Source organism: Temnothorax longispinosus, chromosome 9 (genome assembly GCF_030848805.1).
Source record: "Temnothorax longispinosus isolate EJ_2023e chromosome 9, Tlon_JGU_v1, whole genome shotgun sequence".
In the NCBI taxonomy this organism is placed as follows: domain Eukaryota; kingdom Metazoa; phylum Arthropoda; class Insecta; order Hymenoptera; family Formicidae; genus Temnothorax; species Temnothorax longispinosus.
Genome location: NC_092366.1, coordinates 830182 through 857781, shown reverse-complemented (window position 1 = coordinate 857781; position 27600 = coordinate 830182). Strand labels below are relative to the sequence as shown.

At 33.6% G+C, this 27600-nt stretch overlaps 3 protein-coding genes across 3 annotated transcripts; 1 reads left to right on the top strand and 2 right to left on the bottom strand.

Moving 5' to 3' along the window:
* Positions 1–615: 615 nt before the first annotated feature.
* Positions 616–1617, bottom strand: LOC139819349 (U-Asilidin(12)-Dg3b-like). The gene is made up of 3 exons (XM_071788615.1): positions 1483–1617; positions 1012–1217; positions 616–773 (listed from the first exon to the last, which is right to left on the bottom strand). The coding sequence occupies exons 1-2, from the start codon at positions 1550–1552 to the stop codon at positions 1015–1017; spliced, it is 273 nt and encodes a 90-aa protein (XP_071644716.1). The 5' UTR covers positions 1553–1617; the 3' UTR covers positions 616–773; positions 1012–1014.
* Positions 1618–13514: 11897 nt separating this feature from the next.
* Positions 13515–22345, top strand: Aif (Apoptosis inducing factor). The gene is made up of 15 exons (XM_071787857.1): positions 13515–15019; positions 15503–15655; positions 15903–16052; positions 17850–18432; positions 19342–19634; positions 19704–19758; positions 19843–19997; positions 20062–20192; positions 20288–20463; positions 20544–20735; positions 20813–21003; positions 21102–21354; positions 21437–21591; positions 21661–21909; positions 22051–22345. Exons 4-15 carry the CDS (start codon positions 18348–18350, stop codon positions 22120–22122), a joined length of 2007 nt encoding a protein of 668 aa, XP_071643958.1. The 5' UTR covers positions 13515–15019; positions 15503–15655; positions 15903–16052; positions 17850–18347; the 3' UTR covers positions 22123–22345.
* Positions 22346–22466: 121 nt separating this feature from the next.
* LOC139818853 (protein broad-minded) lies at positions 22467–27555 on the bottom strand. Its single transcript, XM_071787849.1, has 8 exons — positions 25763–27555; positions 25343–25680; positions 25078–25274; positions 24581–25006; positions 24182–24501; positions 23125–23302; positions 22829–23044; positions 22467–22749 (listed from the first exon to the last, which is right to left on the bottom strand). The coding sequence occupies exons 1-8, from the start codon at positions 27430–27432 to the stop codon at positions 22630–22632; spliced, it is 3465 nt and encodes a 1154-aa protein (XP_071643950.1). The 5' UTR covers positions 27433–27555; the 3' UTR covers positions 22467–22629.
* Positions 27556–27600: the final 45 nt, after the last annotated feature.

The window sequence follows — 27600 nt, the reverse complement described above, 5'->3', positions numbered from 1 at the left end:
TATGCGATCTATTAAAACAAATAGAAACCGATATGCATCGTGCGCTGCCGCGGCGCCATAGCGCAAATAGCGAGCAAATAAATTCTCATATTGTCGAAAAACAAAACGTACCGGTTTTCGAAGCGCAATCGATCGAAGCGCGTTGCACGCGCGCTTTTACGTATTATAGCGTGACACAGGCTCTCGCCTATTTTGCAACTGGTTTATGCAATAATTATGTTAATCCTTTTTGCATCGTATATGTTTACTTTCGATCAGATTTAACCGCGTGATAGATCTTGGTGGATTAACTCGCTTTGACCGTCGCGCGTTCATAGATGCTCATAATCAGTGTTACATCAATCTCTCGGAATCGATTACCGCACAACGCGTCTACTGCATTAAGGATTAGGCTATCAACCTAATCGCGTCGCACGATCAAGATCAAAGACGCATCGTTCACAGTATTATCCACTCCCTTTTAATAAAAAATAAAACTAAATACAAAATTCAACACTTTATATTCTTTATCGCTATGAATTCCGTATATACCGTGAATTATGAGCCGACGCTTTCAAAAAATTATGTAATAAAACAAAGATACATAAGATAATAAGATATATTACACTATTTTTAAATGTCTAAAGCATATTTATTATAGATAAATTTGTGGTACAATTGAAATTCCAAAAAAATGTGAGTCATATGTGATATGTCCATCGGTCAAAATCCCAACCCAATCTTCTCCTTAAGTGAACAATTACCGCAGTCAAGATTAACCAATCCATTTGTTCCTAAAAAAATAATAAAAGAAAATTTTATTATTAATACAAAATGATTTGATGACGGGCATATTGATTGTCTCTTGTTCAATCGTTATTAAATCTATGACATATTCTTAATTAATTCCATAGTTTAACGAGGATTCAATATAATCTAGTAATAATAATTTAAAAGTCATTCTTTGCAAATTATAACCATGTTGTCATCGGAATAATTGAAAAAATCGTAATTATTCGAATTGTTACTTACTTATTAGCGGCAATTGCAAACACTTTTGGCGTCACACCATCCTCCTCTGTATCCTTTAAGGATACAGTGAGTAGCACAAGCGCGCGTAGAGCCGAGAATGTCACAGGTGATCGCAAGTTCGGGACGGTGTTCTTCGACAGGTTTTACTTCCACGGATTCGTCTTCACTTGCCACCGGCAAATTTAGGATGTCATCTTCATTTAAATCTGTTTAAATTTAAGGCATCTTTATTTAAAATATATAACATTGTCATTATTTTAAAATAAAATTACTTGAAGATTATTTCTATATGTTATTAAATTTATTATTAATAAAAAGTAACTAAAATATAACTTTGAAGAATTATTACGTATCGATGCTTAGTATAGATACATTTAAATATATTTTGAAAGTCATTTTTAACGCACACTTTAATTTATAAATTGGGAAGTTGTATTTTTCGTATGTCTAGTTTTCGATTCTATTTCGTACCTTCGACGGGAAGTTGGCGCGCGAAAGCGACCGCAGCCACAAACAAAAGGGCGAACACGTAGATCTTCATTTTGAGGAATGAGTCGTCGAGCTTCGCAACTATTGAATTTAATTCTGCCGGTATTGAATTTAATTGCTTTATATACCAGTGTAAATGATTATAAATTGCGTAATATGTGACAGTGGGGAGATTGGTTTATATTTATAAATATGGTAATTTTGTTTGAACGAACATCGTTGCACCTTCAATGTCCAAAGATAAGAGCATGTATTAACGTATTTGCTTTTAAAAATGATATATATATATATCTGATTATATATACACTCGCGAAAATGTTCAAGTATATGGATCACCTGTGTAATCATTTTAATTGTATATAACAATCGTAAATTGCTTTCATGACTTTTTCTCTGATTAGATCGTAGTATCGTTATCATAATATTTTTACGTAATAATATAATACGGGATGATTATAAAATACATAAAGATTAAGTGAAAGAATTAATTTCAATATTATGTATGTATGTACCCAGATAACATGCATGTTGCATAAGACGTCGTAAAGATATCTTTAAGACAACTAAGATATCTTAAGATATCTTTAAGATACCTTTACGACGTCTTATGCAACATGCATATTATCTGGGTACCTTTATTCTTATCTTTCAACATATCGTTACATATACAAACCAAGATATAATTTTAAAGTTCTACAAATATGTTTCGCAATTGATTTATGATGATATCTTGAACTACAATAAAGGGCTACATATATACATTTAGAATAAGGAAAAGTAGTGTTTTTTTTTACAATTATTTTTAGTAAAAAAATTTTTTTATTGAAAAATCGTTATACATATACATCTCAAATTATACTTTTATTTATTATTTCTATAGTAGTAGTAGTAGTAGTAAGTGGGTGGTTCCACTTGAGCCCCCGACGGTACCTAGATCCTAATGATCCTCTGTACCTCCCTACTCTTTTTATTTGCTAGGTGTTTTGGAGCCAGCCCTTAGCCTAGTACCAGGTTTATCAGGTCTGTCACTCAAGCACTTTTCCAAATCCTGGTATCTTTAGGTATTTTAGTCCCAAGCTTTGGGGGTCTTAATTGATTGCCTACGATGGCACCGTTTTTCTCCGCACGAGCCCCACTCGTGCGGCGGGGCGCAGTCTGGAATATATACTAGTTTTTGATGGATTAAAAATTCCTGTGATCAGATGGACGCGCAAACCCGGTACCTCAGGGTTATGAGTCTGGCGCTTTATCACTAGACCACCACTGCGCCCGCTATTATTTCTATAAGTTTCAATTAAAAATTAAGGACGTGACAGCCATTTCCGTGAGGCGGCTTCTTTTAAAACAGCTTCCGCGGTAACTAGAATATGTTCATTAGTTTTTATCTGAAACAAAAATAAAAATTTTTTCCTTAAAAATATGAAAAAACTGGTCCTTGTGTGACGTAGCCAATATTTTAATTATATTTATTTCTCGCAAAATGGCGGCCATCTGAATATAGACACGTGGTCTTTTACCACACTCAACTACTTTTACTACTACAGATGAATTAGTGGTCGAAATTCCAAAAACTGTGAATGTCGAATCCGATATGTCCATCGGTCAAAATCTTAATCCAATCTTCTTCTTAAGTGAACAATTACCGCAATCAAAATTATATATCTAATTATCTATCCATTTGCCCCTAAAAAATAATGAAAGAAAATTTCATTATTAATATTTGCAAAATGATTATAGCAGGCATATGGATTATCTCTTATTCAATCTCTGACATATTTTTAATTAATTCCATAGTTCACCAAAGATTCAATATAATCTAGTAATGATAATTTAAAAGTCATTCTTTGCAAGTTATAACCATGTTGTCACCGGAATAATCGCGAAAAAATCGTAATTATTCGAATCGTTACTTACTCGCGCGCGGCATACGCAAATACGATAATCGTTGCAGTGTCCTCCGTTGTGTCCTTTAATGATACAGTGAGCAGCGCAAAGGGTGAACAATACCTAAACCATCGAGAAGATCAGGTGACTTTACGTACGCGATGATGTCCTTTGACAGGTGCCATTTTCAAGGATTCATCTTCATTTGCTAACCGCAACCAGGCATACTTTATCTTTATTTGAAATATATAATATTGTTATTATTTTAAACCACTTGAAGAGACTATTTTAACGTGTGATCTCTCGGAATCGATTACCGCACAACGCATCTACTGCATTAAGGATTAGGCTATCAACCTAATCGCGTCGCACGATCAAGATCAAAGACGCATCGTTCACAGTATTATCCGCTCTCTTTTAATAAAAAATAAAACTAAATACAAAATTTAACACTTTATATATTCTTTATCGCTATGAATTCCGTATATACCATTAATTATGAGCCGACGCTTTCGAAAAATTACGTAATGAAAGGGGATACATAAGGTAATATAAAATATATTACACTAATTTTAAATGTCTAAAAAGTATTTATTACAGACGAATTTGTGATACAATCAAAATTCCAAAAAATATAAATCATATGTGATATGTCCATCGCTCAAAATCCCAATCTAATTTTCTTCCCAAGAGAATGATCGCAATCGAAATTAATTTTCTATACAAAACAATAAAAAAAAATTTTGTTATTAAAATAAAATAAATTGATGACGAGCACATATTATTATATTGAGATTCTCTCTTATCAATCGTTATTTAATCTATTGATATATTCTTAATTATTTTTATTTAACAAGGAATCAATATATATGGTCTAGTAACAATAATTTAAAAGTCATTCTATGCAAGTTATAACTATGTTGCCATCGGACTAATCAGAAGGATCATAATTATTTGAATTATTACGTACTTAATCGCGGCATAATACGTAAACACCATATTCGTTGCAATATCCTTTTTTGTGTCCTTTGACGATACAGTGAGCGGCGCAAAAGGCATGGCCACTACCTAAACTATCGAGAATAACATCACAGGTGATCCTACGTACGCGATGATGTGCTTCGACAGATGCCGTTTTCAAGGATTCGTCTTTATTTGCCAACGGCGACTCCAGGGACACTTTAATTATCTTTATTTAAAGTATATAACACACATTGTTATTATTTTAAAATAAAATCACTTGAAAAGATTATTTCAACGTGTGATTAAACTTATTATTAATAAAATGTAACTAAAAAATAACTTTGAAGAATCATCACGTATCGATGCCTTAGTATAGATACCTACATTTAAATATATTTAGAAAGTTATTTTCAACGCGTACTTTAATTTATAAATTGGAAAGTTGTATTCTTGGTATGTCTAGTTTCAGATTCTATTCCGTACCTTCGATGGGAAGTTTGTGCGCGAAAGCATAACTGCAGCCACAATCAAAAGGGCGAACATGTAAATTTTCATTTTGAGGAATAATGAGACGTTGTTGAATCTCATAAATACGATATAAATATAGTTTTGAACTTAGTTTTGTGCCGGCCTTTATATACCAATGTTAATGATTATAAATTGCGACAGTGGGAAGACTGATTTATATCGATAAATACGGCGATTTTTGTTCGAACGGACATCCTTTGGATTTTCCATGTCCAGAGATAAGAGCAAGTATTTACATATTTGCTTAAAAATAGTATATTTGAGTACAGCCGGGAAAATCCTAGACAGCACACACAGAGAGAAATAATTTGCTGTCACAGCAAATTTTATGCTGTCTTAGCAAATTTTATTAGTTATTATATGGCCAGCAAAACGATTTGTTAAGAGTACTAATCGCATTTGCTGGATATAATTTTGCTGAATCTACGAATTATTTTGCTGTAAGAACAAATTAGTTTTTGTTCAGTTAATTTCTTATACCTACTAGCAATATAGTTTTGTTACATGAAAAAAATTATATTTATGCGTTATATAAGAAATGATATACATATATTTCTTTGGGCATTTCTCAACTGTGTATACACAGAAAAAAAGATTACATTCTCATTTAGAGAATATCTTTATTTCTGACTTCATTATTTTCCTGTTGTGCGATTTTTCAACAGCTTTTCTCATTATTGTGTCAGATATTTTTTAATTTAGGATTTTCAAGATGGGAAAATCTTCCCACAATTTCAGGAAGCGGCATCATTCGCCCACCAGTGACCGTCTTGTGGAGACTTCGAGTTTGATCATTTCTATGTTGTGCGCAATTGTTAACAAATTTTTTTTATGCTCTCAGCAAGTGATTTGCAATCGTATGCAGTCCGCAATATATGCAATTTTCTTACAACATTTATGCTGTATGGGTATTACTTTATCTGAGATTTCTGAAAAATTCTGAGACATTTTTTCCATCAAGGTTTTTATCGAAAATAAATAAAAATATGTTTAAATAATAGTATAGGTCAGAGATCATTAGAAAGATAATGCGAGTGTTTATTTATTAAACTGCTGATTATGGGCAGAGTCTGTTTGATTTTTGCTGTCAATCTGCTCATTGCCTGTCAGCAAGTTCTGTCGACAGAACACGAGCTTAATGCGGACACAAATGGCTATGGCTTTAATGTGAGATTCTGATCAAGTTTGCTGCCGATCTGCGCGCAAATTACTAACATTTTGCTAATAATACTTTAAGAGGGTTAAGACATATTACACTATTTTTAAATGTCTAAAGCATATTTATTACAGATGAATTCGTGGTGCAATCAAAATTCAAAAATAATGTGAGTCATATGCGATATGTCCATCGGTCAAAATCCCAACCTAATCTTCTCCCTTAGGTGAACAATTACCGCAGTCAAGATTAACCAATCCATTTGTTCCTAAAAAAATAATGAAAGAAAATTTCATTATTAATACAAAATGATTTGATGACGGGCATATTGATTGTCTCTTGTTCAATCGTTATTAAATCTATGACATTTTCTTAATTAATTCCATAGTTTAACGAGGATTCAATATAATCTAGTAATAATAATTTAAAAGTCATTCTTTGCAAATTATAACCATGTTGTCATCGGAATAATTGAAAAAATCGTAATTATTCGAATTGTTACTTACTTATTAGCGGCAAACGCAAATTCCATTGGTGTTACACTTTCCTCCTCCGTATCCTTTAAGGATACAGTGAGCAGCACAAGGTGAGACACAGGACAATGCAAGTTCGGGACGGTGTTCTTCGACAGGTTTTACTTCCACGGATTCGTCTTCACTTGCCACCGGCAAATTTAGGATGCCCAGGGGCACTTCATCTTCATTTAAATCTGTTTAAATTTAAGGCATCTTTATTTAAAATATATAACATTGTCATTATTTTAAAATAAAATTGCTTGAAGATTATTTCTATATGTTATTAAATTTATTATTAATAAAAAGTAACTAAAATATAACTTTGAAGAATTATTACGTATCGATGCTTAGTATAGATACATTTAAATATATTTTGAAAGTCATTTTTAACGCACACTTTAATTTATAAATTGGGAAGTTGTATTTTTCGTATGTCTAGTTTCCGATTCTTTTTCGTACCTTCGACGGGGAGTTGGTGCGCGAAAGCGACCGCAGCCACAACCAAAAGGGCGAACACGTAGATCTTCATTTTGAGAAATGAGTCGTTGTCGAGCTTCGCAACTATTGAATTTAATTTTGCCGGTATTGAATTTAATTGCTTTATATGTATACCAGTGTAAATGATTATAAATTGCGTAATATATGACAGTGGGGAGATTGGTTTATATTTATAAATATGGTAATTTTGTTTGAACGAACATCGTTGCACCTTCAATGTCCAAAGATAAGAGCATGTATTTACGTATTTGCTTTTAAAAATGGTATATCTGATTACACTCGCGAAAATGTTCAAGTATATGGATCACTTGTGTAATCATTTTAATTGTATGTATAACAATCGTAATTTGCTTTCATGATTTTTTCGCTGATTACATCGTAGTATCGTTATCATAATATCTTTACGTAATAATATAATATGGGATGATTATAAAATGCATAAAGAATAAGTGAAAGAATTAATTTCAATATTATGTATATGTAATGTATGTATATATATTTATTTTTATCTTTCAACATATCATTACATATACAAACCGAGATATAATTTTGATGTCCTACAAATATGTTTTGCAATTGATCTATGATGATATCTTGAACTACAATAAAAAGGCTACATATACATTTAGAATAAGGAAAAGTAGTGTTTTTAAAAATGGAATATTATTTTGAGTTCTTTTAACACAAATACTTTAAAAAATCAACACGTCTTAAAGTTATTTTAACACAAACAAACAAAAGTTAAAGTAAATTTTTAAATAATTGTAAACTTTGACACACAAAATAATTAAATTTACTAAAATTAAATGTTTCTATTATATACACATAATTCAAGTAAAATTAGTAAAATAATTAATATCATGTGTTAATTAAACTTGAAAAATAAAGTAAAAAAAAACAAATATAAATGTAAAGTATAGTGCCAATTAATTAACATTTCTAATTTGTCAACAAGTAACACACGATGAAATGAGTAATTTTAACTTATTAAAATTTAGAGTGGACTTTCTGGGACAAAAAAATGTAAAATTACGTTTTATTTTTCACTGTGTATCTTGTTAGAAACAAGAAATAATAAAAAGATGAAAAACTTGAAATATTATTTAAGTATACAGGTCAGTATTATAAAGGATACTATAGGGAACAGTTGTAGTAACAATTAATTAATGAGAGGTAGTTAATAAAAGATAATTTTACTCTTACTATTCTTTTAAATAAGGCTATAAGATTGCGTCAAATATAAGTATAAACAAAAAGAATTCGTCGGAGCCAGGAGGTCAACGGATTAGCGAAGTCAAGCAACATTGGGCACGATTACTACTTGAATAAGTAACTGTCTGTGAAAGTGGATTATCAAGTAGGCTGTTTGCACGAACGTAGTTGTTTGATAATCTCTGGTTGTTTGCAATTACTAACGACATATTTTTTTTCTTTATGCTCTCGGCTAGTGATTCGCAATCGTATGCAATCCGCAATATATGTATATACAATGTTCTTACAACATTTATGCTGTAAGGGTATTACTTTGTCTGAGATTTCTGAAAAATTCTGAGACATTTTTCCATCAAGGTTTCCATCAAAAATAAAGAAAAATATGTTTAAATAGCATTATAGGTCAGAGATCATTAAAAAGATAAAGCGCGTCGCATTTATTTAAACAGCTGGTTATGGAGGGCCGTTCGATTTTAGCTGCCAATCGGCTCACATTGCCTGTCAGCAAGTTCTGTCGACAGAACACGATCTTAATATAACACAGAAGTGGCTATACGATTTTAATTATGTAATGTAAAATTCCGATCAAGTTTGCTGCCAATCTGCGCGCATGTTGCTAACATTTTGCTTATATATAATACTGAGTTAAGATATTACACTAATTTTATATGTCTAACGATACAGTAACGAAACAGTTAAAAAAGCTTTTATTTTCTTAAATAAAGAAAAAGAACATTTTTTTATAAACGTTTATCAAGTAGACATTTTAAAATTTTAATTTCATAAAAAACATTTCTAGAAACCGGTATGTCGTACATTGGGCCTATTTTTGCCGTCAATAAAACGTCAGAAAATGACGTCATTGGGATGTGACTTAGGACCGTGAAAAATACGTCATTTTTACATTAAACTTTAGGAATAAATGACGTAACATACGTCATAAAATGACGTAAGAATCACGTCATTATGACGACTGTCTGCTACCTGGGATCTCAAATTATATACTTTTATCTATTACTTCTGTAAGTTTTATTTAAAAATTAAGGATGTAGCAGCCATTTCCGTGAGGCGGCTTCTAAAACAACTTCCGCGGTAACTAGAATATTTTCATTAGTTATCTGAAACAAAAATCAAAATTTTTTTCCTCAAAAAGATGGAAAAACTAGTCCTTGTATGACGTAGCCAATTTTAATAATATTCATTTCTCGCAAAATGGCGGCCATCTGAATATATAGATGTGTGTATGGTTTTTTACTCAACTACTTTTACTACTACAGATGGAATTGTGGTCGAAATTCCAAAAACTGTGAATATGTCCATCAGTCAAAATCCCAACCCAATCTTTTTTTTAAGTGAACGATTACCGCAGTCGAGATTAATCTAATATTATTTTGTCTTTAAAAAATAATAAAAGAAAATTTTATTATTAATACAAAATGATTTGATGACGGGCATATTGATTGTCTCTTATTCAATCGTTATTAAATCTATGACATATTCTTAATTAATTCTATAGTTTAACAAGGATTCAATTTGATCTAGTAACAATAATTCAAAAGTCATTTTTTGCAAATTATAACCATGTTGTCATAGGAATAATTGAAAAAATCGTAATTATTCGAATCGTTACTTACTTGCGGCATACGCAAAGATTTTTGTCGTTACAGTATCCTCCTTTGCGGTTTCTGACGATACAATGAGCATTACAAGCGTTGTGATTACAGGTGAATCTACGTTCGCGATGATGTTCGACAGGTGAGGATTCATCCTCACTTGCCAGCGGCAAATATAGGATGTCCAGGGGTACTTCATCTTTATTTAAATCTGCTTAAATTTAAGGCATCTTTATTTAAAATATATAACATTGTCATTATTTAAAAATAAAATCACTTGAAGATTATTTCAACATGTTATTAAATTATTATTAATAAAAAGTAACTAAAAAATAACTTTGAAGAATCATCATGTATCGATGCTTAGTATAGATACATTTAAATATATTTTGAAAGTTATTTTCAATGCGCACTTTAATTTATAAATTAGGAAGTTGTATTTTTGGTATGTCTAGTTTCCGATTCTGTTCCGTACCTTCGACGGGAAGTTGGCGCGCGAAAGCGACCGCAGCCATAACCAAAAGGGCGAACACGTAGATCTTCATTTTGAGGAGTGAGTCGTTGTCGAGCTTCGCAACTATTAAATTTAATTTTGCCGGTATTGAATTTAATTGCTTTATATACCAGTGTAAATGATTAGAAATTGCGTAATATGTGACAGTGGGGAGATTGGTTTATATTTATAAATACGGTAATTTTTGTTTAAACGAACATCGTTGCACCTTCAATGTCCAAATATAAGAGCATGTATTTACGTATTTGCTTTTAGAAATGGTATATCTGATTACAGTCGCGAAAATGTTCAAGTATATGGATCACTTGTGTAATCATTTTAATTGTATGTATAACAATCGTAATTTGTTTTCATGACTTTTTCGCTGATTACATCGTAGTATTGTTATCATAATATCTTTACGTAATAATATAATATGGGATGATTATAAAATACATAAAGAATAAGGGAAAGAAAATTAATTTCAATATTATGTATGTATGTATCTTTATTCTTATCTTTCAACATATCGTTACATATATATTAGGTACAAACCAAGATATAATTTTAAAGTTCTACAAATATGTTTTGCAATTGATTTATGATTTATGATGATATCTTGAACTGCAATAAGGGGCTACATATATACATTTAGAATAAAGAAAAGTAGTGTTTTTTTGACAATTATTTTTAGTAAAAAAATTTTTTTATTGAAAAATTGTTATATATTAAATCAATAAATACAAAAAAACTGTCATCCTCTCTACAGTAATATTATAATAATCTACTGAATCTACTCAAATTCGCCGACATAAAATAAAAAATTATATGAAATAAGCGATACAGAGATTTATATGTAGATCTCTGAGTTTAAGATAACATCGTGCTTATTGGACATCAATTATTAATTCAACAGTAGATAGAATTTTATTTGCACAAATTCCCAAAAAAAATTTTATGATATTAAATATTACAATTTCTTTGCCCGCGTGTGCCAAACAACATTTTTATTTCTGTGTAAACAATACATAAAAAATTACGGTGAAAATATCTTTTCTGTTTGTTATCAAATAAAAAAAAAGCAATTATAGAAGTGAAAATAATTTGAGAAAATTTTTTTGCTAAAAAGAAGTTGATGTGCTTTCTGTGTGCATCGCATATTGTGTAAAATAACAATCAAGTAGAAATAACCGATGATGTTCTGACACAGACAAATATTCATTTTTCTACTTGCAAAAAATATAAGGGTTTTTTATTGACGAAAAAGAAAACGCCTTGACAACACCATTATGGCTGTGGTCCATTTAATGCTACAATAGCCCAGTAAAATGACAAAATTTGGAGGAAATAATACTGATTGGGCTGAAACTTTGTAAACAGGCTTGTTTTAGGGTACTATTTAACATATTAAAAGTCCCCATGTGTAGACGCTATGTTGCGGGCAGGGAAGGGTTCAAAAGGTCCAAAAAACCAGTTTTTCGCAAATAACTCGGAAAATATCAACTTTACAAAAATTTATGTAGATATAAAAATTGTAGCTTACAAAATTCCGCACAATTTCATTTTTTATTCAAGTCTGTACGATCAAATGGAGCAGAGATAGAATTTTTTTAAACACTCGGCGAATTTGGACTGTAGAGAAATGAATAAAAAACGAAATTGTTCGTAATTAGATTCTCTACAATTTTTATTTAAAAATTTCTCGATTCGAGAGTCCATTTTCGAGATATTAGCGAAAAATGCGCGACGCGCGTACGCATTTTTGTTGCGTCGCAAAACTACCGGTGTTTAAAAAAATTCTATCTCTGCTCCATTTGGTCGTACAGACTTGAATAAAAAATGAAATTGTGCGGAATTTTGTAAGCTACAATTTTTATATCTACATAAATTTTTGTAAAGTTGATATTTTCCGAGTTATTTGCGAAAAACTGGTTTTTTGGATCTTTTGGACCCTCCCCTGCCAGCAACGTAGCGTCTACACATGGGGGCTTTTAATATGTTAAATAGTACCCTAAAACAAGCCTGTTTACAAAGTTTCAGCCCAGTCAGTATTATTTCCTCCAAATCGACAAATTTCAAGTCATTTTACTGGGCTAAAATGCTTCGAAGCATTCTTCTTCTCCTTTCTTTCAATGAAGAAAGAAGAAGAAAAAGAATGCTTTGAAGCACTTGTAAGTCTTCTAACATATCAAATGGACCGTAGCCTATAAGGGAAAGAAAATAGTACAGCACGTGCCATCTACAATGTATATACATAACTGTTTCTTCATTTCATGATTAAATAATGTCACTGTCGGCAATAAAGTGCTGCGTGAAGAATTTTAGAAAAAATTGTGAAAGCAGCTTATAATTTTGACAATTAAACTTTTATTTTAAAAAACTGGCAAGATTATAATACGATATCTATTCGTCCTGTCAGATATTTCACTAATTTTTACAATTATTGATCGAGCGCAAACTTCATCCGTGTCTGTACCATCACGAGTCACGAGGAATGTGATTTATATAGCAATAATCATATTTTGTTCAAAAGTCACCATGTACTATGTATATGTAATTGTAAATGAATTATAATTTTTTTGTTTTATTCGAAAATTTCTCAATATTTTGTTTAGCTCCGCCGAGATCTGCGCGCGATCCCATCTGATGTTAGCCGGTATGTACGTGTCGATCATCTGAAAGATTCTCTTCTCCCTTTCCTGTCCTTTCTCTCCCTTCCGCGCCTCTATACCCAGCGAGAAATAACCTATCGAATCAACCTCTAATTGACGTTGAAATCATCGATATTACATCATATCGAAATAATGCTCGAAATTTGAAGCTTATTTCGATGTTTGTACTATATGACATTTTTTAAAAGAAGAGATTATTTGTGACATACATTTATTGCGCCAGACTGTAAACAGGCATATTATGTATTTTCTGTTAAGACATCAATATTTTGTCATTTCGATATCGATTTGAAGCTATTTTGATTTGCCTGTCAAATATATAATAACATTGCCATTATATAGAATACAATATATGAATAAAAAATTATATTGTATTGGCAGACATGGATAATGTAAATATTTTATGATTTATGTTTTACATTAGATGGCGCGACATGCGAGTTGCCACGGTCACCACTCTCAAAGAGCCCCCGCCAGCCCCGCCTCCTTCCTCGCTCGTTAGGTGTCATGGCCGTACTTGCCTGCGTTTCTTCGAACGTGTCGAATCCGTTACCTTTTTCTTAACGGATTGATCGTTGTGGCGCGTGTTTTGGAGACCAACCGAACGAGAGTCGAATCACCAGAGAGAGCTCACCGCCAGGAAAGGGAGAGCTGCGGCAGCTAGCGTCCAAGAGGGAGGATTGTGGCGAGGAGTCCGGTCCAGTGAGCGAGGACCTTAAGAGATTTTCATTGGGACGCCATATAATTTGAAGACAGACATTAGTAAAAAAAGTACAAGGGTTTCTGAGTTTATATTCGTCTTGAGATCTAAGAATTACTTTCATTCTTGTGGCTCTGGCTTGAAATTCTAGCCTAAGAACCGATCTTATAGAGTGCAGAGGCCCCCCTCTCTTTTCATTTTTCTTTCTTACTTCTTTTTTTTCATAATTGGTTATTACGTTTCAGTAAACATTTGGACTCATATTTTCAATCAGTAATCCAGACATCTTAATTTCGCCCTGTAAGATCTGGTTCTTTATTTCAGTTCATTTATTTTTTATTCTATCTTCAGGACAGATTACTGATTTGGTTTGCTTTCATTTCAAATAATGTAAGAACTTTTTAGTTACTCTCAATTTCTTTTACGTCAACATATTTTCTTTTTTTTTTTGTAAAGATTACTGCACATAATACAGACAAAATTGACTTTAAAGGAACTTTCTGTCGCTCACCTATCTAAGAATTCTAGACAAACCTGCCGTGTTTACCATTACTTTTTAAACATAATTAAATTAAATAAAAAAATTAAATAATTAAAAATAAATATTAAAGATAAAAAGTAAAAAAGTTTATATACAAAAAGTATATATAAGCACCTATATACAGGTATTATACTAATTATAATTGTATTCGGCAGAAAGCTGCTTTGCAACTGCAGTTGTAAAATTCGTGAATTTGATTGGTGTATTTACATTTTTTTTGTATCATATGAACGATCTCGTAGTTAGGCAGATTAAAAATATTTATACATACCTATATACATTCCGATAAATAAACAATACTTTTCTTTTTGACTTGTGCGAGCAGTAGATTTCAAACGCTTGTTGCAGTAATTTTTGTACAATACATTCAATAGACATCCTGCAGTACAAGGAATTACCGATCATGGAATTACCGAAAAACTTCAAATCCATCGAGTTGTGGGATCACTTCAAAGAGTTAGAAGATTTTCTCACAAAGTGCAGGCTGTGTGGAGAAAAAATTCGGCCATTTAATTCACAAGTAGTTACAAAAGAATTAAAAGCCCACTTAAAGATTAAACATAAAATATCGTATATAGACCCTTCCATACCGTACAACCTGCGGCATTATTATACGAACTTACCAAATTGTAAGGCAGAATGTATTCAATGTGGTACCACAATATCTAATAGAGAACATTGGAATTTGACATCACATTTAAATAGAAAACATTCCGGCTTCGTAATAAACCAGAGTCAACATAAGTAAGTATACATGTTTCAAGAAATTATTAAAATACTAGAACTTATAAAATACATGTAATGATAAAGCAAGCGATAGTTAAAGAAAATTGAACAGAAAGTTTTTATCAGGGCATCCAAGTAATATAATTATTTCCAATTCCAATCATAAATATGCTTATACAAACGTAATAATAATAATCTTTCAATTATTTTACATATAATTTGAACGAATCTCTCACATTCATGTTTTTCTATCTATTATATAGACGTATACAATTCAAAAATTTACACATTAAAACCATTAATTGACTTTTTTGAGAATATTTTATAACTCTAATATTTTAAATACTAACTCTAACTTACCTACTTTTTAATTACATCACAAAAATAATGTTTTTGTTCAACAATTGAATATTATACACAATTACAACATCTTAAATACTATCATAATTAAAACACTTATTGCATGTTTTATTTTTAATCATGTTACATGTGAATGTACAGAAATGTTTGGAGTACTCCAGAATACTCCAGAACGGTCTCTCTTCAGGATTTCGAATTTGTTGCATGTGAACAACTGAGTGAAACATTACCTCCACTTGAGGAACTGCAAGCATCGCCTGAGCAAGTAAAAATACAAGAAGACACTGTTAATGAGTAATTATTCGTTTTACTTATATCATACAATGTAATAATATCCTTGTAGTTAAATATTTACTCTTTTATATTTTATAACTGCAATATTTTAAATAATTGCTATAACTTTTTTATTTTTTAATTACATCACTAAAATAATATTTTTGTTCAACGATTTAGTAATACATATACACTACTATAACATACTTAATGCTATCATAATTGAAAAGTTTATCACATATTCTGTTTTTAATTATGCCGTGTACAGATATGATCCGAGTAACTCAGAATCAACAGTCTCTCTTGCGGATGTCGATCCTCTTATATTAGACCTACTGAATTGAACAATAGCTACATACAAGGAGGAGTTGTAGGCATCGCCTGAGCAAGAGGAAAGACAAAAGGATGTCATTAATAAGTAATTATTTGATCTGATTTTTTAATTATGCAATTTATTCTAACTTTAAACTTTCCAATAACAACATTGAATTTGAGACATAATCTTAATACATAAAATCTTTAAACAAATGACTGTGATAAACACAATTATTAGAATTTGAATTGATGAAATGTTATAAGTATTTAAATCTAAGAATGATAATTTGTCTTTATAGTTTTATAATATGCATAATTGTATCTTTCAAACATCAATAAATTTTTCTTTGTTTAATCATCTATATATAAATATGTAAAACGACCAATTTTTTTTGTTTAATCATTTTATATATAAAATACAGAATAACCACCTTAAATCAATGGACTGTAGTATAACGGAATCCGATAGAATTATATCAACAATCAACAAGCGAACTTCTCGGCTCACGTAAACCAAAGAAAGACAAAATAGACGTTAATAACGAGTGATTATTCATCTTCCATATATGACACAACACAAGGAGAGAATATATTGCGAATTCAACATGTATTTATTTTTTATAAAAAAATTTCTCGTTTATTGTAATAAAATTTATACAACTTTAGTTTCTATTATAAATTTTCTTTGCAAAATAATATCTATAAAAATTTACCTTGTTAAAAAGGGCGCCAAGTACATGCCTGTAAAAAAGCTGTTGTATAGCTCTTTTCCAAAGATTTATTCCTACTTGGTGTCATTTTCTTATATTATACTTTTGTAGGTAGACAGGCGCGTAATACTTGACGCCTTCTTTGTACCTGTCTTTAAAAAGGTAAGCTTTTATAGATAGATTATATTCACTTGGCGCGAATATCCTAATATCATTGCTCTTGTAGTAGAAAATACAAATGGAATACAATTAATACGGAGCGCGTAGATTTTTAAAAAAAAGTTTTTATAGTACAGAAAATAATTGCAGCGCGCAATAATTTTTTTTTTCCGAAAATAATTATTACACAGTAAAAAATTTTTTGTATTTTTGTTAAATTCGACCTTGTTAAAATTTTTGTGTTGAAAATATAACATATTTATATGTTAATTTAAGGCTCCTGGGTACTCGTCGCGGCCATGTTGGAATGTGAAAAAGAAGCAAGAAATGACACGTTGAAAATTCTTGCGTAGAATTTCCAAATAAAAAGATATTTGCTTAAAATAACACTACAGATCACTTCAACACGCTTCGAAAATACTTCGAGTTGAAGTTAAGTCTACTCCTTTCCCTTGACAGTTAATAAACAGCCGTAAAAACGAATGTGATACGATGCAGGCTTGTGTGCAGGGGGGCGCATGACTAGATTTCGTAGTGTTATTTTAAGCAAATATCTTTTTATTTGGAAATTCTACGCAAGAATTCTCAACGTGTCAATTCTCAACATTTCTCGCTTATTCTTCATTGGAGAGAGTTCTTATTTTTACCGCGACGGTACGTCGTCACCGTAACGCGGAGTTCTCGGCTTAGGGACCAGGAGCCTTTATTAATAAAGTGCTGCGTGAAGAATTTAAGAAAAAATTTTGAAAGCAGCTCTTATAATTTTGACAATTAAACTTTTATTTTAAAAAACAGGCAAGATCATAATACAACATCTATTCGTCCCGTCAGATATTTCACTAATTTTTACAATTATCGATCGAGCGCAAACTTCATCCGTATCATCTGTATCATCATGATGAGTCACGAGGAATGTGATTTATAGCAATATAAATCATATTTCGCTCAAATGTCACCATGTATGTATATGTAATTGTAAATAAATTATCATTTTTTTGTTTTATTCGAAAATTTCTCAATATTTCGTTTAGCTCCGCCGAGACCTGCGCGCGATCCCGTTTGAAGTTAGCCGCGCTCAGCCCGGAGTGACTGGACACCGGACTCGCCAATCGGTTCAATCGTTCGACCATCCCGACCGGTGTCGCACGCCGCGCCGCACGTCGCACGTACGGTAAATACATACACGCGTGCACACGTACATACATACGTGCCAACACGCGCGCGCGTCGCGACGGAGCGGGGTCTAAATTCACGTGTCTCGCCCACCGGCCTCCGGCTCCGGTTACGGCAAGTGCAAGGAGTCGTTCGTCCGCGACTCGGCGCGACTTCGGGAAAGGTGGTGAGAATCCAGGTAAATGGCGTGTCGCGCGGCGTGCATCCTTCCGGCGAGCGTCCTTCCGGTCCACGGTAAGAGCCAGCGGCTGATTATCGCGCACTGCAGCAGCTGAGGCTGAGGGAAAACACGGCGAGCGTCGAGCGGCCACCATTACCACCATATTGCGTGAGGAGGACGACCGGCCCGGCCGAGGATGTTCGTCTGCGGTAGAATCGTCGGCCAACTGCCCGCCAGGCTCACGCACGCGAATCGTCTCTATCGACCTGTAAAATACGTCGGTACGTGTCGACCATCTGAAAGATTCTCTTCTCCCTTTCCTGCCCTTTCTCTCCCTTCCCTCTATTCATTCTCGCCGCGTTCTGGACGTCGAACTCGAAGGGACGATCTCGTTTCCTGCCTGTTTTGTAATTTTTCTAGACGACGGAATCGTTTCCCTTTTTGCTCTTCCCCGTATAATTGCCCGTAACTTCATACTCCGGTTGCGTAAGCTTGCGAGCGATAATTGTACGGTTGGATCAATGGAGCTGTGTTTACAATCTTCCACGCGGCGAATGACATAACCTGGAGACGTAACGCGTGCTTCTAGATCCCGCAGGGAGACGTGATCCTCTGGACTTAACGAATCTACGGACTCGAGATTTCATGTCAATTCCGTACTCGATACTCACGTACAGTGACACATTACACAACCCACATAAACATACGATTTGGGAAGAGATAGTACACCACAAGGAAAAAAATTACAGTTCAAGAGACATGAACCAGGGCGTAGAAGTTTTGTGTCAAAAAACTGTAGTAAAAATTGGATTGAAAAACATGGGATGTTAGTCTTATCAACCTTTAAAGTCCAAACTTTTTAAAAAGGTGTACTTCTCGGTTTGTAGATGCGTTAATAACTTACCCGAGACTTAAAGACATTCCTGTCTTCTAGGAAAATCACAATAGATGCCTTCCGATGAATCCTCTTTACATTTTTTATATCCTTTGTTGATTTTCTAAAGTAATGATTAATGATATTTTTTTTGCATTTTATTGCATATTATATTACTGTAGCTATTTGTCAGTAAAAAGACGCTATTTCCTTGATACTTTCTGTATGCTCCCTTGTCTAACAGTCTATTTCCTTGATAACTTCCTGTATACTTTCTTGTTTAATAGCTTTGATAGCTTACTGAAAATATTTGCAGGAATTGTAAATATTAGTAACTTACGCCACAGTAGTGATGCAAGCAATAAAAAGCCACCAGGCACCACTATCAGGCCAGAGGAATGTGTGCCTGACTCCAGATATTTCAAATCGCAAAAAACAGTTCCTCCCTGTGAAGTGGAAGCGTCTTGTCCCGCTGCTCAAGAATGCAAGCTGAATGGCAGGCAGGAGCAACCGAGTGAGAAAGGCTCGGATCCTGGAAAAAATGGGAAATATCAATTTCGCTACTGGCACCTACTTGCTGCCTTGATTGTAACGGGAGTCGCATACAAGGTAATACAATGTTTTTACTTGACTGAGAACACTAATTAAATATCTATTGTAACTTTTTTTTTTCGACAGGTGTCCTCATCGTTTTTGTCGAAAGATGACAAAACAGATAAGCAGAAAGGCAAACGTAAGTTAAATTAAGAATTATTTTGATACAATATTTGAAATGTCGAAGAAATATATTACTTACATATCATATTTATGTTTTCAGAAAAGAAAGAAGGGAGAAATAGATCTAGAAACAAAGTAAAAGTTCCAGCAGAATCAAAATTAATACCTCAGGAGGTACCTTATCTGTTGATAGGTGGCGGAACAGCTGCATTTTCAGCATTTAGGTCAATTAAATCTAGAGATCCCAAAGCTAAGGTATAACGCGACAACAGATTTATATCTTTTCTTTTTCTGTTAGTACACAAAAATTTTCTTCCAGGTTTTAGTTGTAGCACAAGAGGAGGAGTTTCCATATATGAGACCACCATTGTCCAAAGAACTTTGGTATAACATGGATAGAGAAACAACCGCACAATTACGTTTTAATCAGTGGAATGGAACTCAGAGGAGGTAAATTTTTTACAATATTTAAACCAGTTTTCTGGTAATGTCGTTAGTACCATAATTGTCTTTTTCCTTGCATAATGTTTATATTTATTTTATAGTATATTTTACGAGCCGCGAGAGTTTTACTCGAGTGTTACTAATCTCGGTGAGTCTGATAAGGGTGGAGTTGCTGTAGCCATGGGTTGGAAAGTAACGAAAATCGATGTTGTAAATAAAACTGTGACTCTCGAAGATGGTTATGAAATAAAATACAACAAATGCCTCATTGCGACCGGTAGGTTTTGTTAAAAAAAATTTTATCAAACAAAATCAAAATTGAAATTTGAATTTTCTTGTACGTAATTGTATTTACAGGCGCATCACCTAAAAATCTGCCGATATTCGAATCCGTTGAGGATGATATTAAAGACAAGATTACAATGTTCAGAACAAAGGATAATTTTCTCGATGTGGAAGAAAATGTTTCTAATCCTAAATGTAAGAATGTTGTAATTATCGGTGGTGGATTTCTCGGCTCGGAACTTGCCTGCGCACTCGCTAGGAGTTGTAAGTTTCTTTTATTTATTATCAAAAAGTATTTGAAGGAATAATTTATTCATAATGAAACATGTGTTTTATTATAGATAAATCTAAAAATATTTTCCAAATTTATAAAGAAAAGTTTATAATGGCACAAGTATTACCAGAATACCTGAGTGAATGGACTACGAAAAAGTCTGAAGTGGAAGGTGTTCACACTATGCCTAGCACAGAAGTTCAAGATTATAAATGTAAAAATGGTCGATTATCCCTTGTCCTCACTGGTGGTCAGACTGTATGTTGATATGTACAAAATATTACGTAATATTAAGTACGTAATTAATTAAGTACTCTTATTGATATTAAAATTTTTTATTTTCTTTTGGTAAAAAGATTGATGCTGATCAAGTGATAGTAGCGGTAGGTGTTCAACCAAATACAGATTTAGCAACAACTTCTAATTTAGAGACAGAGCCTAAGATAGGAGGATTCCTTGTTAACGCTGAACTGGAAGCGAGAAGCAATCTTTGGGTTGCCGGTGACGCCGCATGTTTCTATGATGTCAAACTTGGTAGAAGAAGAGTCGAACATCATGATCATGCGGTTACCTCCGGAAGACTAGCGGGCGAAAATATGACTGGTGCAGGTAATTTAGCAAGTTTATATATATTTTTTTAAATATTGCAGTTTGTGAAAGCATTGAAATATAAACGAATTTCTTTTTCCAGGTAAACCTTATCTGCATCAATCGATGTTTTGGTCAGACTTGGGACCTGATGTAGGATATGAAGCGATAGGTATTATAAACTCATCCTTGCCAACTGTTGGAGTTTTTGCGAAAGCGACGGAAGCAAACATGATGGCAGCTAATAATCCTAGCGATGTAAGTAATCCTCAAAGTGAAATGTGATATATCTAATTGTAAACCTATTTCTCTTGTTTTTTCTCATAGGAACAAAAGACACATTCTGAAAACTCGCTATCTAATGAAACATCGGAGTCATCGATGTCACAAATTGTGAAAAATGTTGATAGCACAGAAGAAGAAAAGAAAAATATATCTGGAGATAATAATGTAAAGTTAGAACAACCTACAAAGTACGACGATTTTGGGAAGGGTGTTGTTTTCTACCTGCGAGATGATGTTGTAGTAGGAATAATGCTGTGGAATATCTTCAATCGAATGTCGATTGCCAGACGGGTAAATTTATCGTCATTAATCTGTTCCTATCTCTGCATTATAATTTTTTTTCAAATAGTCCTGATTTATTTGGATGCACTCAAAATTTATATGTATAACATGTAATTTAAATAATTTAACATAATTTTTATACTATTTCAGGTTCTTGCAGGAAATACGAAGTATGACGATTTAAATGAAGTAGCGAAACTATTTACAATCCACGAAGATTGATTATTTGGTTAACAAATAAGAGAGAGTGAATGACAATATTAAGAGATTATTGTATCGTATATGTAAAAAGCTGTCTGACTTCTGTGTCCGAGGTATTATCATTGGAAAACTTGCAACCGAAAACTCGCATATCGTTGAATTGCAGGTAAATGCGAATTACATGAATACCAGTCAATGTTATATTGTATACATGAAGATTTTTAAATACAATCTGTACACAATTCTCATACACGTGCAAAGTGTACATATGTTCAATACGGCTAAGATAATTGGAAGCACTTAAATAGAAAAAACAGAGGAATTTTTATTAGTTACAACGCAATAGTCAATTGTTATTCGTTATATACATAACATACATTGTTTTACTGATGTACAATTATCTTACAATTAGTGTTAAAAATCTATAAGATATTTTCTTTTTCATGGATACGAATGTTTTTTTAATAACGTAGATAGTACGTATCTTTTTTTTTCCTTCAAGTTACCAACATGACGAGATATGCATATTTATATTTCGTCTTCTGAATTTAAATTTTTAGTCATTGCCGGTAAAACCCGATTTCTATATCGTTGACCTAAATTATCCATGTACGTAATGTAATTATGACAGCGATACTCGTCCAATATCTGTAGAAAAATGCACTTGGCAAGTTATTTATTATTAACATTAAATGTAAAGAACTCTTAGTATATTTCGTGTGCATACCATATTTTCCGGCCACATTTTTCTGCTTGTTAAATCCTGCAATAACTCTTCCTGGCAAAATTGCAAAAGTGATACGGAATAATACACCATATAGTCGGACGGGTACAAAATGCAAATTGTAAAAAAATGAACTATTTCACTCCATGGAAGAATTCCCCAGAAGCATTGCGATAACATTCTATTGAATATCATCCACCAATCGATACCGAAGACATCCTTTTAGTATGAAAATCGGAACGTTATATTTTTAGGTAGTTTAACTTAATTAAATTCTTTAAATGATAAAATTCAATCACCTTCAATCCATATTTAATGTTTGGAAGCTCGATGTTAACCATGGTTTCTAAAACTTGCATAAAAGTGAACTGCGAACTAGTACCTTCGTTATTTTTTTCATCAATAACTTTACCCAATTTCGGCCAGAGAAGCAGTGTCGATGGAAATTGAATTAATTGCATGATAAAAGTTTTGCATCTATAATCAATTATTACTAATTAGCATGTTGTCTAACATAAAGAGAACAAGATCGTTTTGATATACAATAAGTTTAAGAGAAATGCCATTTTCTTCTAAACTGATTGTAGGTATATCAAAATTATCAAAACGGTGTTTCTCTTTGTATTGTTTATTTACGTCGGTCGCCTGAAAATGAAAAAGACGTTTAACTTATTATTAACCGGTTATTGCAAAAAATATCACCACATATTTCAGTAGTCGAATTGGTAAGATACCTGTCACGGATTGAGGGAGGTTCCATCAAAGTTAAATTGATTATCGAAAGATTAGGGGGGAAGGGGATTTTACTGTTTCAACGGAAGCTGTGTTTAGTTCGACAAATAATTAATCGGCGCGTAGTTTACTAGGTTGGAAAATATGTGTACTAAATACACAAAAAATATTATTAGGCTACCAAATTTAGCTCCGGAAATGGCATTTTCTTTTAAACTGATAGCATATTACCTAGTTAGCTAATTAGCACATTATCTGACAACTGGTCAATGATGAAAAAGAAATATTGAGACGGGTTGACGATAAAAAAGAAACGTTAACTCGGTGAAAACTAAGTTTTCAATCGGAGACCTGCCAATGATGATATCTGATTAGCTTGAGTTAATCACTTGATAGCTTTAAAATGCTTGTTTAATCGATTTTCTTTGCGATTAAAATATCGCGAAGAGATGTTGATTAAACAAGAACTCTGTGCCACTAAATGTGACCATACCGGAAATTAAACAAGGCTATCAAAGGATTAATTCGCGGTCAGCTGAGGCTCAAATTTATTTTTTGTGCTAATGATTTGCTTTTTTTCGGTAATAGATTAATTATTTGAAGTTAATGTATCAAGTTACATACTTATCCAGATTTCCATCACAGATAATGAACACTGTTGCCAAGAACCAATCAAAACCTTCAAATCTGCTCGGTTTATTGTACTGTATGAATATGTAGGCAGAATGAATGAATTTCTTCAAATTCTCCTGACTGTCGTTATTGTTCTTTAAAATCTCTCTTTGTTCGGCATAATTCAAAATAATGTTAATTGCGTGTATGTCTTCTGGGAGCCAATAGTCCGTGTCGTACGTTATATTATCTTGCCATTCAAATTGTTCCACCCATTCCGCAGTTGGAATGGCTTTGTGCATTTGACTCAACAAGTTTATCATCATCGAATTCTAAGGTAAAAATTATGTTCCTAATTTTTAATTCCAATCACAATTAAATTGTATATAACATTTATTTTTGTGAAATTACCTTAATCGAGCATCGCGAGGCTTTATGAGCCGCTCTAACTTGCAAGACCCAACTAATATCTAGCAATCCGGGCCTCTCCTCCTGCAGCAGATCGCTTAGCTCCGAATCGCATTCGATTTCCCGATAATCCGCCATATCCGCGTATACTCTCGGAGGTGGAAATTCCGAAAAAAGTTCATATTCCTCAAATGGGATCACATATTGCTTTCTTTTATATGTCATGTAATATAATTTTAATAAAATATTATGTCTCAGAAAACTGGAATCGTCAATTATGTATTCCTTCCTCGACTCTGGCTTATCACCACCATCACCGTCATCCTCGTCCTCTGTCTTCTCATAATCTGTTTCGTCAGTTTCGTCGGTTTGTTCATTACAAACTTCAATTACAATCGTGTTGTCTCTCTGAATATCTAACAGCGCTTCCTAAACATTGTATTTATTATTACGTATGTACAAGTGTAGTCACTCTTCATCCATCGCGTGTAATGTACTACCTGGAAGTTCAATGAGTTTAATAAGTAAGCGCAAACGTCTAGGTTCCAAATTACTGTGTTCAACGACAGAAGAGCTAAATGATGGTAAGTTGAATTCTTGTCTATCGCAGCCTGTAGTAATTCAGACAAATTCGAGGGATAATCCTTTTCCTCGTCATTATCCAATTCGCTGTCGGTCACCATAAACGCGGCAAAACCTGTTAACGGATATACATTCAGAATACGTACAATAAGAAATATTGTTATAGTTGACCAAGTTCTTTACAATTAAAATTGAGGGAAAATAATGTAAGTATATGTAGAAATTCGTCGATGTTTTCTCTATCCCAAGGATCGTAAAAGAATCTGGGATCCTCCACGTTTGTGCAAATTTTTGACAGCAAAGTCGACAGGACATGGGGCCCGAGATCTGCGAGCACATTATGACCCAGATCGAAATAACCAGCCGATGAGATGAAGCTGATTATATCGGTGGAACTCCAGATCACTCTTAGAGGAGCGATTGATCCGCGGATCAGTTCCTCGAACACCAATTTATCATTGACGAGCGCTTGCAATCCGAGCGGTATCGACACCATTTTTAGTAAAACTTTTTTGACAGCACTATAATAAAATTTCAGAGATTATATATTGTTACGAGCTTAGATTTTCAAGGATATCAAATCTGTTTTTCTATCTAAATTACCTATCGAGTTGCTGAATTTTATTTTCGTTCTCAACGCTACACTTGTTGAATCTTTTATAAAAATTAGCGACGGCTGGATAGAACTGCGTCTCAATTTGTTCCTGCGCGGCCTCGTAAACGTCGTAAACATCAAATAATTTTTCTATCAGATTAAAGGAATCCAGGATACATTTTATATCCATTATAGAAAACGGCTGTTTCAATAAATTCGACGCATACCGCATTATGATCGCGACTGGACACTTCGACGGTGCATTCTCGGAATTTGTTGTATGTTCTTTACAATTTGTGGTCAAAAATGCCGGACCATCTGCCGTGTCCACCATGTGAGAAATAATATTTAATGTATGCGGCCAAATCTTTATATTATTTTCAGAAAGAGGTATCAGGCGGCACAATGCAGCATGATAAAATTCAACATTGTACAATACGTCCGGAACATTGAGCACGTTTCGAAGGGCATTGCAGGAAGTATTGTACACTCCACTCGGTGCTTCTGCTGCTAATTTATTCAAGGAGTTCAATAATTCTATCAAAAAATCAGCCACGTCAAATGGCGTTGTTAACGAGTTCTCCGCGAGCAATTTTCTGCCCGCTTCATAGCTGCAGAGTTGCGAGACGAAGATCAAGGAATGCAGATAAGTTGCAGTTTCTATCGTATTTCCGGAAATACACAGCTCGTTGCTCTCATCCATGATGGAGATGGACAAGGAACAGGGTGTTTCTGCCAAACCGCTGTTAACGCAGTCGACGACATTTTGCAGAAACGTCGGAGACTTGGCCAGAACAGCGATGAAAGTCCTTCTGGTAGAGAGACTATGAAGCCACCTCTTGCTCCATTTGGCCTGCGGCTCCAACACCGAGACGATATTCAGCATGTTCAAGGTTTTAGGTTGCAACGAGTTGCCAAAGCTATGCGTACTGAGAAATACTATAAATTGCTCTATTACATCTTCCACAGTCTTGTCGCTGTGCCTAGTGTTCTTCAACATTTCCTCCTGATAGCGGATTATCAGATACATTATGTTAAACAGTTTCTCGTGCAGGAAAAACTTGAAATTAATTCCAGAAATTAGAGTGGGCAGAGTCTCGCGCATTTTCTGCGAATGATATTGTGCGTTGAACGCGCTCAATAAATTCTCGTAGGTATGATGCATTTGTGAGCAATTCAGCAACTTTGCATGTACTTGCATGCTGGCCTCGAATATAGCTCTGTTATCGTCCGTGAGACCGTCCAGCAGCGTCTTCTGGAGAACGTCCCACTGAGAACTGTTATTTATGTTAGACAATTCGATTTTTAATAAAATTTCATAACCAGCCAATCTCACGTGGACCGGTTTGTCGCGACTGATCTTGTCGATGATGCAATTGTACTCCTCTCCGTTTCCTTGCGGAGAGGCCCAGTCGTCCGCCGTGAGATCACTCGCGAAGGAATGGGACGATTGTGATTGCGACGCCGCGGATGAGGGTTTCACCACCACGTATTGCTCGACGATTACCTTTTTCATAGAATTTAGCAAAGCGGCCATGTCCTTCGAATGCGTGAGCTTGTAGGCGATATCGCTGGGCACCTGTTCCTTGTCTAAAGAGTTTTGTATAGTTTTCCCGAACTCCTTCTTCAAGCATTTTCTTAGCCATTTCTGAAGATCCGGTGGTACACCTTTATCCATACTTATTTACCTAAGCTATTATTATATAAGTAAAATTAAACAGGTGCAACGAAACGCACGTGTCTAACTGTATCGCTAGCTTTGACATTCGTTGTCATAGCAACTGGAGGTATACACACATACAAAGGCATATACATATGGAACATTATTTGTGAATAATCAAAAACC

Coding starts and splice junctions, on each gene's coding strand:
- LOC139819349 (XM_071788615.1), bottom strand. CDS start 1,552: ATGAAGATCTACGTGTTCGCCCTTTTGTTTGTGGCTGCGGTCGCTTTC. Junction 1,218..1,482: donor GCGCCAACTTCCCGTCGAAG/GTACGAAATAGA, acceptor AAATTTAAACAG/ATTTAAATGAAGATGACATC.
- Aif (XM_071787857.1), top strand. CDS start 18,348: ATGTTCGTCTGCGGTAGAATCGTCGGCCAACTGCCCGCCAGGCTCACG. Junction 20,193..20,287: donor TGGAATGGAACTCAGAGGAG/GTAAATTTTTTA, acceptor TTTATTTTATAG/TATATTTTACGAGCCGCGAG. Junction 21,355..21,436: donor CGAAAATATGACTGGTGCAG/GTAATTTAGCAA, acceptor TTCTTTTTCCAG/GTAAACCTTATCTGCATCAA.
- LOC139818853 (XM_071787849.1), bottom strand. CDS start 27,432: ATGGATAAAGGTGTACCACCGGATCTTCAGAAATGGCTAAGAAAATGC. Junction 25,681..25,762: donor AAAATTCAGCAACTCGATAG/GTAATTTAGATA, acceptor ATTTTATTATAG/TGCTGTCAAAAAAGTTTTAC. Junction 23,303..24,181: donor TGTGATGGAAATCTGGATAA/GTATGTAACTTG, acceptor AATTGATTATAG/ATGCAAAACTTTTATCATGC.